This window comes from Dama dama, chromosome 19 (genome assembly GCF_033118175.1).
Source record: "Dama dama isolate Ldn47 chromosome 19, ASM3311817v1, whole genome shotgun sequence".
In the NCBI taxonomy this organism is placed as follows: Eukaryota; Metazoa; Chordata; class Mammalia; order Artiodactyla; family Cervidae; genus Dama; species Dama dama.
In genome coordinates, this window is record NC_083699.1 from 79,414,094 (window position 1) to 79,427,697 (window position 13,604).

At 41.7% G+C, this 13,604-nt stretch overlaps 1 protein-coding gene across 3 annotated transcripts in view; it reads right to left on the reverse strand.

Moving 5' to 3' along the window:
• Positions 1–13,604, reverse strand: part of CPNE4 (copine 4) — a 672,215-nt gene that overhangs the window by 47,051 nt on the left and 611,560 nt on the right. For all 3 annotated transcript variants that reach the window (XM_061167590.1, XM_061167589.1, XM_061167591.1), the window contains exon 8: positions 6,184–6,282. In XM_061167590.1, the coding sequence (XP_061023573.1) occupies positions 6,184–6,282 (99 nt within the window). The remainder of the gene's footprint in view (positions 1–6,183; positions 6,283–13,604) is intronic.

Below are 13,604 nucleotides of genomic sequence, written 5' to 3' on the forward strand. Positions count from 1 at the left end.
TGTCAGAATTCTCCACTATGACCTGTCCATCTTGGGTGGCCCTGGATGGCCTGGCCCATAGCTTCATTGAGTTACACAAGGCTGTGATCCATGTGATCGTTTTGGTTAGCTTTCTGTGATTTTTGCTTTCATTCCAAAAGCAGTGGTATTGTAGTTCTTGCTTATTCTGTCTGCCTTCTGATGGATGAGGATAAAAGGCAAGCTTCCTGATGGGAAAGATTGACTGTGGGGAAAACTGGGTCTTACTCTGGTAGAAGAGACAAATAGATCCAAGGGGCTAGATATGGGAGACAGAGTGCCTGAAGAACTATGGATAGCGTTTCATAACATTGTAGAGGAGGTGGTGACCAAAACCATCTCAAAGAAAAAGAAATGCCAAGAAGGCAAAATGGTTGTCTGAGGAGGCCTTATAAATAGCTGAGAAAAGAAGAGAAACACAAAGCATAGGAGAAAGGGAAAGATATACCCAACTGAATGCATAGTTCTAGAGAATAGCAAGGAGACATTAGAAAACTTCTTAAGTGAATAATGCAAAGAAACAGAGGAAAATAATAGAATGGGAAAGACTAGTGATTTCTTCAAGCAAATTGGAGATACCAAGGGAACATTTCTTGCAAGGATGGGGCACAATAAAGGACAGAAATGGCAAGGAATTAACAGAAGCAGAAGAGATTAAAAGAGATTCTGGCAAGAATACACAGAAGAACTATACAAAAAAAAAAAAAAAAAAAAAAAAAGCCTTAATGACCTGGATAACCATGGTGGTGTGGAAACTCACCTGGACCAGGCATCTTGGAGTGTGAAGTCAAGTAGGCCTTAGGAAGCATTACTACAAACAAAGCTAGTGAAGGTGATGGAATTCCAGTTGAGTTATTTAAAATCCTAAAAAATGATGCTGTTAAAGTACTGCAGTCATTATGAAAGCAAATTTAGAAAACTCAGCAATGGCCACAGGGCTGGAAAAATTCAGTTTTCATTCCAATCTTAAAGAAAGCAACACCAAAAAATGTTCAAACTACTGTATAATTGCACTTATCTCACATCCTCAAGATAATGCTCAAAATCCTTCAAATTAGGCTTCAACACTACGTGAACTGAGAACTTCCAGATATACAAGCTGGAATAGAAAAGGCGGAGGAACCAAAGATCAAATTGCCAAAATCCATTGGATCACAGAAAAAGGGAATTACAGAAAAAATCTACTTCTGCTTCATTGACTAGGTGAAAGCTTTTGTGTGGATCACAACAAACTGTGGAAAATTCTTCAAGAAATAGAAATACTATACCACCTTTACCTGTCTCCTGAGAAACTGGAGGTTAAGAATGTCAAGAAGTAACAGTTCAAACTAGACATCAAACAATGTACTGGGGTCCAGATTGGGAAAGGAGTATGTCAAGGCTGTATATTGTCACCCTGCTTATTTAACTTATATATAGAGTACATCATGCAAAAATGCTGGGCTAGATGAAGCACAAGCTGGAATCAAGATTCCCAGGAGAAATATCAACAACCTCAGATATGCAGATGATACCACTCTAATGGCATAAAGCAAAGAGGAATTAAAGGGCCTCTTAAGGAGGGTGAAAGAGGAGAGTGAAAAGCTGGCTTAAAACTCAATATTGAAAAGACTAATTCATGGCATCCAGTCATCACTTCATGGCTAATAGAAGGGGAAAAGTGTAGAACCACTGGCAGATTTCCTTTTCCTAGGCTCCAAAATCAGTGCATACCATGACTGCAGCCATGAAATTAAATGATGCTTGCTCCTTTGAAGAAAAGATATGACAAACGTAGTTCAGTTCAGTTCAGTTGATCAGTCATGTCTGACTCTTTGTGACCGCACGGACTGCAGCACGCCAAGCTTCCCTATCCATTACCAACTCCTGGAGCTTGCTCAAACTCATGTCCATTGAGTCGGTGATGCCATCCAACCATCTCATCCTATGTCGTCCCCTTCTCCTCCCGTCTTCAGTCTTTTCCAGCATCAGGGTCTTTTCCAATGAGTCAGTTCTTCACATCAGGTGGCCAAAGTATTGGAGATTCATCTTCAGCATCAGTCCTTACAATGAATATTCAAAACTGATTTCCTTTAGGATGGACTGGTTGGATCTCACTGCAGTCAAAGGGACTCTCAAGAGTCTTCTCCAATACCACAGTTCAAACCTAGACAGCGTATTAAAAAAGGAGAGACATCACTTTGCCAACAAGGGTCCACATAGTCAAAGCTATGGTTTTTCCAGTAGTCACGTACAGATTCACATCTCATGAGTTGGACCGTAGAGAAAGGGCTGAGTGCTGAAAAACTGATGCTTTCAAACTGTGGTGTTGGAAAAGGCTTATGAGAGTCCCTTGGGCAGCAAGGAGATCAAACCAGTCAATCCTGAGGGAAATCAACCCTGAATATTCATTTGAAGGACTGATACTGAAGCTGAATCTCCAGTACATTAGCCACATGATGCAAAGAGTCAACTCATTGGAAAACACTCTGATACTGGGAAAGATTGAGGTCAGGAGGAAAAGGGAATGACAGAAGATGATATGGTTTGATGGCATCACTGACTAAGTGGACATGAGCTTGAGCAAACTCAGGGAGATAGTGAAAGACTGGGAAGCCTGGCATGCTGCAGTCCTTGGGGCTGCAGAGATTTGGACACATCTTAATGCCTGAACAAGAACATATGATCCATTTCCTTCATGCCAATGTATGACAAAACCCACTGCAATGTTGTGAAGTAATTAGCCTTCAACTAATAAAAATAAATGAAAAAAAAAAAAAAAGAACATATGATCCATTTCCTCAGAGGCACTTAAAGACTCTTTCTTGTTTGTTTTAAAGCATCAGACTTCAGTATGCTTCAATTTTGATGTATGCTATAATCTTACTTTTAATATGTTCCCAACATTCTAAAGATGTAATATTTCCCATGTTTATTGGTTTGTTTATTTCTCTTTGGAAAGGAGAACAAGGCAAAACTTGGTCTAACTCTTTAAAACTCCAGAGGGTGATGTGGATAACTGTCATTAATTTATTAACTCAAGGGGCCTTGTCTTGTGCATTCAAAGAACCAACAACATCTCTGGATAAATTCCTAGTTATTTGGGGGAGTCACTTTATTTCTAGTTTACTGTTGGTTTTAATTATAGTCCTGAAACTCAGAAAGTCTGCTCATGGGTGAAGGCCTCTGTGCATCTGAAAAATTTCTTGCAATGCTGGGTGTACAGCAGTATATAGAGTGGGTTGTGGAAGCTATGTGGAGAACTGCCCTTGACTTCTCAGGCCATTGAAAGGTATTCAACAAATGGTCTGATTCTGATTAAGACTCTGATCCTAAAGGATATTAATTTATGTCCATCCAGGCTGGTTATACCTTGACTTAATATCTGAAAGGAGAGACTTGAACAATGAGTTGGGACATTTTCCCTGAGCAGTAAAATTCTGAGCAGACCAGGCACAGAGTCTTATCTCTTACAGAAAAAGTCTTTCTTTGCTATCATTCTTTTCTGGTCTATGGGTCTCGTGGTCCCAGAGTAAGGATGGCAGGTATCTTGGTTTGAATTCTTCCAGAAGCTAATGCTGAAGCAAAGATTTAAGTTCAAGTAGCTGAGCTATTTAAAATCCTAAAAGAAGATGCTGTTAAAGTGTTGTACTCAATATGCCAGCAAATTTGGAAAAACTCAGCAGTGGCTATAGGACTGGAAAAGGTCAGCTTTCATTCCAATCCTAAAGAAGGTCAATGTCAAAGAATGTTCAAACTACCATAAAATTGTGCTGATTTGACATGCTACCTAAGTTATGCTCAAAATTCTTCAAGCTAGGCTTCAGCAGTATGTGAACTGATAATTTCCAGATATACAATCTGGGTTTTGAAGAAGTAGAGGAACCAGAGATCAAATTGCCAACATTCATTGGATCATGGGGAAAGCAAGGGAGTTCCCCAAAAACAGTTACTTCTGTTTCATTGACTGTGCTAAAACCTTTGGGTGAATCACAACAAACTATGGAAGTTCTTAAAGAGATAGGAGAACCAGACTACCTTACCTGTTTCCTGAGAAACCTGTGCGTGGGTCAAGAAGCACAGTTCGAACTGGACATGGAACAATGGACTGGTTCAGAACTGGGAAGGGAGTATGACAAGGCTGTATATTGTCACCCTGCTTATTTCACTTACATGCAGAGTACATCATGTGAAATGCTGGGCTAGATGAATTACAAGCTGTAATCAAGATTGCCAGGAGAAATATCAACAACCTAAGATATGCAGATGATACCACTCTAGTGACCAAAAGTGAGAGGAACTAAAGAGCCTCTTGATAAAGGTGAAAGAGGAGAGTGAAAAAGCTGGTTTAGAACTCAATGTTCAAAAATGAAGATCATGGCATCTGGTCTCATCACCTCATGGCAAATAGAAGGGGGAAAAGTAGAGACAGTGACAGATATTATTTTCTTGGTCTCCAAAATCACTGTGGATGGTGACTGTACCTATGAAATTAAAAGACGCTTGCTCCTTGTAAGGAAAGTTACGACAAACCTAGACTGTGTATTAAAAAGCAGAAACATCACTTTGCCAACAAAGGTCAATATAGTCAAAACTATGGTTTATCCAGTAGTCATAAACAAATGTGAGAGCTGGACCATAAAGAAGGGGTTGAGCCCTGAAGAATAGATGCTTTTGATTTGTGGTACTGGGGAAGACTTGAGAGTTCCTTGGATGACAAGGAGATCAAACCAGTCAATCCTGAAGGAAATCAACCCTGAATGTTCATTGGAAAGACTGGTGCTGAAGCTGAAGCTTCAGTACTTTGGCCACCTGATATGAAGAACTGACTCACTGGAAAAGACTTTGATGCTGGGAAAGATTGAAGGCAAAAGGAGAAAGTGGTGGCAGAAGATGAGATAGTTAGATAGCATCACCGACTCAATAGACATGAATTTGAGCAAGCTCCAGGAGATAGTGGAAGACAGAGGAGCCTGGTGTGCTGCAGTCCGTGGGGTCACAAAGAGTCACATATGACTTAGCAACTGCACAACAACAACAAGAAAAATTCATCTAGTCGGTATTTCCAGGAAACAACAGTAGAAGAGTGGGGAACTGGGAGAGGGAAGCAGCCAAAAAGGAGCGTGTGATCAAGTCAGGGATGCCATTGTCAGCCAGGGCCACTCCCTGCTGGTGAGCTGTGGGCAGCTGCTCAGAGCACACCTCAGAGTTCTGCCGCCTGAAGGGCAATAGAGATGGGGTGTTATATCCTGCTTACCACTAGCTATTTTTGAGGGCAGCTGTCTGAAATATGTACATCTTCCCCGACACATTCAGCCTGCTCTTGGCAGGTGCAGAGCAGGATTCAGCAGCCAGAAAAAGCTCTCAAGCAAAGAGATTCAGGTTCTGTAGCTGAAGTTGGGCAGGTTAACCCTGAACAGGTCACAGCAGAAGTTACATGGTCAGGGTCTGGACGACAGCAACCAAATAATAGATGCATGTATGTATCTATCAAAGTACAGGTGCCTAAAAGATACACAGAGAAGGGGCAGGCTTTTGCATGATGCAATGAAATCCCTATGTGCCCCTGTGGTATGTGGTAGTGTTCAGATTTATGTCTTGGTATCAAGAGTGTAAGAATGAAATGGTGAGACGAGATGAAAATCTGGTGCCCAAAATTCAAACTTGAAGGAATCAGTTTGTCCAAAGCATTAAATGTGTAATTAACGCTATCAGGTTATGGAAATGTAGAGCTGGAAAGAGTACTGCTACTAGATAGTAACAATAGTGCATATTTTGTAAGTGCCAGACACCCTGCCAAGTGCGAATCATGAATTATCTCATTTAGTCTTCACAGGTAGGTACCATTATCACCTTAATTTTTTTAAGTGAGAAAGCTGAGGCACAGAGAGACTAAGTCATTTGTCCAGGGCTACACAGCTAAAGAATATTTGAACCATCCTCATTCGACTTCTCCACTTTGCCAGTGGAGGAATGGTATCACACTGGCAGGGTCCTGTCCAAAGTCACACTAATTGCTGCAGGATGGGTTGGCACTAGAACCTGGGTTTTGGATCCCTCCATGCTCCCTCCTGGCCTCATTTAATTACACACTAATATTTCACCTCTAGCTGCTCTGTCTGGGTGCTAACGACGCATCGTGACAGGCGAGGCTTGGAGAAATACCACAGGGTGCTCATCACATACCTGTTTGCCTTCCATTGCTCCTCTCATCTCCTTGAAGGTTGAAGTGAATTCTCCAATGAAGTCATGTTTGCCATTGGAGTCCCAGTCCCATACTATGCACTGCAATAGAAAAGAAGTATTTTTTTTTTTTTTTAAACTTAAGAAAGTGTCCACAGCAGCTGAAGACAATGAAAACTTTCTGGGTCAAAAGTCTAAGATTGCAGCCTGTGGGATGATGTATGCCTTTGGTTTCCACTGGCTTTACTTAGCATTTTTGCCATGATCTCCAGAAGCCCTGTTCTGCAACAGTGACTAATAATTTGCCCATTTTTCAGATAAGTCCAGTAAGACCAAAAGGAGATAAGTGACTTGCCAAAGGTACCATGCAGTGAATGAAAAGTCTGGGATTTGAAAGTAGGTATCCTGACTCCAACTCTAATGCTTTTCCCACAGCAGACCCTCTGTGGTTTGCAGATGGAACCAGGTTGCCTGAGTTCATGCCTGTAGCTTCCACAGTGGCAGCAATGATTTGATCATATGAATCACATTTTCTTTTTCTTTTTTTTTTCTGCAGGCAAAAGAGCAATGCTAACAAAAATGAGTAAGAGAGCCAAAAAGTGAAATCATTAATTATACCCAAGCAAAAAATGGGTGAAAGACAAAGAGGTGTGTTACATTGGTTAAAAAGCAGGCATCCACCACAGTTAAGACACGACCTTCCAACAGGAGGGCTCCATCTAATAGTGCTAATGCTACCTTCTGGGCTCCCAAGTAACACTTTGCAGAGTAATGCAGGTTAAATCAGTAGCCACCCCTTTGCTTGGTCACATGCTCTTAGATAAAGAGGGAGTCCCCATATTTTCTAGTGTGGAGGTTGGACTAGGGTCTCAAGCACTTCAAATATCACTTCTACATCTTAAACCAGGGATTTGCAATCAGGAACCCCAGACCTCATATAAGCTCAAGGGAGTAAATGAGACATTTACCTCAGAGGTTTTCCCTGGAATATTGGGGTATATGGGGCATCCTGGCTTTTTCATGGGATGAAGAACATGCTGGTCAGTCCTTCCTGGCAAACTTGATGTGTAAATCTATTTTCTGATTCTGTGGGATACTGCACAGACCTAAAATGAAATACTGCCCCAAACAAAACATAATCTCCCCCTAAACTTATTCCTGGGCTTCCCTTGTGGCTCAGCTGGTAAAGAATCTGCGTGTAATGCAGGAGACCTGGATTCAACCCCTGGGTTGGGAAGATCTCCTGGAGAAGGGAAAGGCTACCCACTCCAGTATTCTGGCCTGGAGAATTCCATGGACTGTATAGATCTTGAGGTCGCAAAGAGTCAGACATAACTGAGTAACTTTCACTTTCTTTCTTTTCTTTCAAATTTATTCCTACTCATTTATTTTCTGTCACAGTGGATTTATCAACTTCCATCCAGTGGGTAACATCACTCAGGAAGCACTCTGTGAACAGCACACTGTCAAACACTTGTCCACTGATCTCAGCTACTCACCACAGGGGTTTTTTTTCTCTCTCTGTCAGCTCCTGCCCACTGACCCTGGCACTCACACAGTCATTGCCTGGAGCCAGAAGCAAAGGAAAGCTTGTCCAGCTTGGACACAGAAAGAGAAGGAAGTGGGTTCCTGGGGCTCTTTCTTTTAGGCTCTTAACTTTGCCCAGGAGTGAACTCAGCCCTGGGACACCTGAGTCTGATGGTCAGATACCCAGTCTTCTGTCTTGGGGAGAAGCAGATAAAAATGCAAAGGGGTCAAAACCAGTAAGTGAAGAGAAGAGAAAGCAGACTATTCTACACTCCCTTGTGTCTTACTGTGTTTCTTTTTAACTCTTCCCTAGGATATAGGAAAAGCAGGAGAGTAGGATTGACATATGTATACACTACCATGTGTAAAATAGCTAGCTAGTGGGAAGCTGCTGTGTATATAGCACAGGGACCTCAGCCTTGTGTTCTGTGATGACCTAGGTGGGTGGGATAGGGAGGGCAGAGGTCCAAGAGGGTGGAGATATATGTATACTTATGGCTGATTTCACTTTGTTGTATAGCAGAAACTGACACATCATTGTAAAGCAATTATCTGAGAGAATAGTTTTGAAACATGTATATTATCAAGTGTGAAACAGATCGCCAGTCCAGGTTGGATGCATGAGACAAGTGCTCAGGGCTGGTGCACTAGGATGACCCAGAGGGATGGGATGGGGAGGGACGTGGGAGGGGGGGATCAGGATGGGGAACACATGTAAACCCATGGCTGATTCATGTCAATGTATGGCAAAAACCACTACAATATTGTAAAGTAATTAGCCTCCAACAAATATAAATAAATGAAACAAAAACAAACAAACAAAGAAGAATATAGGCAAAGCAGGAGAGAATGTATATAATACTTTGGTTTGTCACTGAATCTGAAGCAGAACTATCACTTCTTCTCTGCCCTGTCTTAGGTTTCCAATCATGCTTCTGTTAGTTACTGCCCTTCTTCCATCTGCTGCCATGACGTTCAAGACGTTTGCTCTCTTTAGGGGCAGAACCCCCCTGGGGTGGAGGATGAGTCAGGCCCAGCAGGGCTCCAGGCCCCGCCTCATTGGGTGGGCACGACTGCTTACATAGGCTCTGCTTCTTCAATCAGTGTCATTTCTCATCAGGGCAGTTGCAGAATTCTGTTTTGACCTTTTTCAGAAGGGATCCCAGAGGAAGGAAGACACAGTGAGGCATAAACATAAAAACACTATTTTCCTCTCTCTCCCTGCCATGAAGCTGGCTTATATGACAGCTCTGATGCAACTGACAGAAGAATGCATCTTGGTGAAGAGTAAACAGATCAACTGCTCTGCAGAAAAGTTGAGACAGAGGCAGGGTTCTTGGTGTAAATCAATAAGGAAGCCTTGACAGACTGGTGAGAGAGTAGCAGCTCAAAACTATCTACAAGCCAGAAGGCCTTCTCAAGTTCTTAAGCTCACAGTGGAGTTTATCATCTTAAAATGTCTAAGCTTGATAGATGGTCTTATCAACGCCCTTGTTTACAGAGAAGGAAATTAATGAAAGAGAAGGGAAGTGACTCCTACAAGTTCATCCAGTACAGGATGGAGATGAAGTCCAGGTTTCCTACCTACCTAATATCCACCCAGCCACAAAACATCAAATTATAATAATTACAACACATACAGTGCTTACTATGTGCCAGAAACTGTTCTGAATACTTTACCCAGATTCACGTATCACCCAGAACAATTTTCATTATGCCCATTTTACAGATGAGGAAACCAAGGCACAGATAGGTGAAGTAAGTTTTCTAAACTACATATCTAACAATAGGTAATCTTTGAATGAACAGAAGTTAAACTTTAGAGTTTGCTGTAACTGATCATTTCATATGAACCTAAGCAATTCGTTTTTATGGTCTCTAATCCTGTACATTAATCTTGAAGTGACAATATTATTGTTATCATTTACAGATATCAGTCACAGGGTTCAGTTCAGTTCACTTCAGTCACTCAGTCATGTCTGACTCTTTGTGATCCCATGGACTGAGCAGGTCAGGCTTCTCTGTCCGTCACTAACTCCCGAAGCTTGCTCAAACTCACATGCATCAAGTTGGTGATGCCATCCAACCATCTCATCATCTGTCGTCCCCTTCTCCTCCTGCCTTCAATCTTTCCCAGCATCAGGGTCTTTTCAAGGAGTCAGTTCTTTGCATCAACGGCCAAAGGATTGGAGTTTCAGCTTCAGCATCAGTCCTTCCAAAGAATATTCAGGACTGATTTCCTTTAGGATGGACTATTTGGATCTCTTTGCAGTCCAAGGGATTCTCAAGAGTTTTCTTCAACACCACAGTTCAAAAGCATCAATTCTTCAGTGCTCAGCTTTCTTTATAGTCCAACTCTCACATCCATACATAACCATTGGAAAAACCATAGCTTTAACTAGATGGACCTTTGTCGGCAAAGTAACGTTTCCACTTTTTAACATGTTGACTAGGTTGGTCATAGCTTTTTTTTCAAGGAGCAAGCCCCTTTTAATTTCACGGCTGCAGTCACCACCTGCAGTCATTTTGGAGCCTTCAAAAATAAAATCTCTCACTGTTTCCACTGTTTCCCCATCTATTTGCCATGAAGTAATGGGACCAGATGCCATGATCTTAGTTTTTTGAATGCTGAGTCTTAAGCCAACTTTTCCACTCTTCTCTTTCACTTTCATCAAGAGGCTCTTTAGGTCCTCTTCACTTTATGCCATAAGGGTGGTGTCATGTGCAAATCTGAGGTTATTGGTATTTCTCCCCAAAATCTTGATTCCAGTTTGTGCTTCACCCAGTCTGACATTTCACATGATGTACTCTGCATATAAGCTAAATAAGCAGGGTGACAATATACAGCTTTGATGTACTCCTTTCCCAATTTGGAACCAGTCTGTTATTCCATGTCTGGTTCTAACTGTTCCTTCTTGACATACATACAGATTCCTCAGAAGGCCTGTAAGGTGGTCTGGTATTTCCATCTCTTGAAGAATTTTCCACAGTTTTTTTGTGATCTACACAGTCAAAGGCTTTGGCGTAATCAATAAAACAAAAGTTTTTGTTTTTTTGTATTCTCTTGCTTTTTTGATGGTCCAATGAATGTTGGCAATTTGACCTCTGATTCCTCTGCCTTTTCTAAATCCATGTTTAACATCTGGAAGTTCACAGTTCATGTAGTGTTGAAGCCTTGCTTGGAGAATTTTGAGCATTACTTTGCTAGCCTGTGAGATAAGTGCAATTGTGCAGTAGTTTGAACATTCTTCAGCATTGCCTTTCTTGGGATTGGAATGAAAACTGACCTTTTCCAGTCTTGTGGCCACTGCTGAGTTTTCCAAATTTGCTGACATATTAAGTGCAGCATCATCTTTTAGGATTTGAAATAACTCAACTGGAATTCCATCACGTCCACTAGCTTTTTTTTGTAGTGATGCTTCCTAAGGTCCACTTGACTTTGCATTCCAGGATGTCTGGCTCTAGGTGAGTGATCACACCATCGCGGTTATCTGGGTCATGATCTTTTTTGTATAGTTCTTCTGTGTATTCTTGCCACCTTTTCTTAATATCTTTTGCTTCTGCTAGGTCCATACCATTTCTGTCCTTTATTGTGCCAATCTTTGCATGAAGTATTCCTTTTGTATCTCTAATTTTCTTGAAGAGATCTCTAGTCTTTCCCAGTATTGTTTTCCTCTATTTCTTCGCATTGATCACTTACGAAGGCTTTCTTAACTATCCTTGCTATTCTTTGGAACTCTGCATTCAAATGGGTATATCTTTCCTTTTCTCCTTTGCCTTTAGCTTCTCTTCTTTTCTCAGCTATTTGTAAGGCCTCCTCAGACAACCATTTTGGCTTTTTCCATTTCTTTTTTCTTGGGGATGGTCTTGATTACTACCTCCTATACAATGTCATCAACCTCCATCCATAGTTCTTCAGGCACTGTCTATCAGATATAATTCCTTGAATCTATTTGTCACTTCCACTGTATAATTGTAAGGGATTTGATTTACATCATATCCGAATGATTTAGTGGTTTTCCCTACTTCCTTCAAGTTAAGTCTGAATTTTACAATAAGGAGTTCATGATCTCAGCCACAGTCAGCTCCTGGTCTTTTTTTTGCTGACTGTATAGAGCTTCTCCATCTTTGGCTGCAAGGAATATAATCAAACTGATTTCAGTATTGACCATCTGGTGAGGTCCTTGTGTAGAGTCTTCTCTTGTAATGTTGGAAGAGGGTGTTTGCTATGACCAGTGTGTTCTCTTGGTAAAACTCGGTTAGGCTTTGCCCTGCTTCATTTTTTATCCCAAGGCCAAATTTGCCTTTTATTCCAGGTATCTCTTGACTTCCTATTTTTGCATTCCAGTCCTTTATGATGAAATGGACATCTTTTGGGGGTGTTAATTCTAGAAGGTCTTGTAGGTCTTCATAAAACTGTCAGCATTACTGATAGGCATAGACTTGGATTACTGCAATATTGAATGACTTGCCTTGGAAATGAACAGAGATCATTCTGTTCCTGTTGGGAGAGCTTCCCTTTGGGAGAGACTGACTGTAGGGGATAGAGTCTTGTTCTGATGGGCAGGGCCATGCTCAGTAAATCTTTAATCCAATTTTCTGTTGATGGGTGGGACTGTGTTCCCTCCCTGTTGTTTGACCTGAGACAAAACTATGGTGGAAGTTACTAGGATAATGGTGACCTCCTTCAAAAGGTTCCATGCATGCACTGCCACACTCAGTGCCCCACCCTGCAGCAGACCACCGCCAACCCATGCCTGAGACTCCTGGACCCTCACAGGCAAGTCTGGCTCAATCTCTTGTAGGGTCACTGCTCCTTCCTCCTGGGTCCTGGTGTGCACAAGGTTTTGTTTGTGCCCTCCAAGAGTCTGTTTCCCCAGTCCTGTATAAGTTCTGTAATCAAATCCCACTGACCTCTAAAGTCAAATTTGCTAGGGGTTCTCAGTCCCTTTGCCAGATCCCCGGGTTGGGAAATCTGTTGTGAGTCTTAGAACTTTCTTAACAGTGAGAGAATTTCTTTCATATAATTGTTCTGCAGTTTGTGGGACATCTGCTTGGTGGCTCTGTGGTGGGGTTAATGGTGACTTCCTCCAAGAGGGCTTATGCCACAGGGTGTGTGACCAGGTCTCCTGCACCCAGAGCCCTTGCCGCTGTGTTAAGCCACTGCTGACCTGTAGTTCCACAGGAGACACTCAAACACATTTCTGGCTCAGTCTTTGTGGGGTCTCTGGGTCCTGGTGCACACAAGGTTTTGTTTGAGCCCTCTGAGCATCTCTGGTGCATATGGGGTTTGATTTTCAATGTGATTTCACCCCTCCTTCCATCTTGCTGGTACTTCTCCTTTGCCCTTGGATGTGGGGTATCTTTTTTGGTGGGATCCAACAGTCTCCTGTTGATGGTTGTTCAGCAGTGAGTTTTAATTTTGGAGTTCTCACAGGAGAAGATGAGTGAATGTCCTACTCCGCCATCTTAGACTCCACATTGGTCACAGGTTTAGAGAGATTAAAGACTTGACTAGACATATAGAAAGTGAAAAGATGGATTTTATTTCTTGTTCTTGTCCAGTTGCTCTGACATGGACTTTCAGCATTATGTTGAAAAGAAGGGGCAAGAGCAGGCATTCTTGTCTCATTTCTAATCTTGGAGAAAAAGCTTTAACATTTTCACAGTTGAGTAAGATATTAGCTGTGGGCTTGTCATATGCAGCCTTTATTATGTTGAAGTAATCTCTAATTTTTTGAGCATTTTTACCATGAAAAGTTGTTGAATTTTGTTGACACAGAATTGCTAAAGCAATCTTGAGAGAAAGAATGAGGCTGAAGACGTCACTTTCTGATTTCAAAATATATTACAAAGACATAGGAATTAAAACATCATGGTACTCCCATAAAGACAGA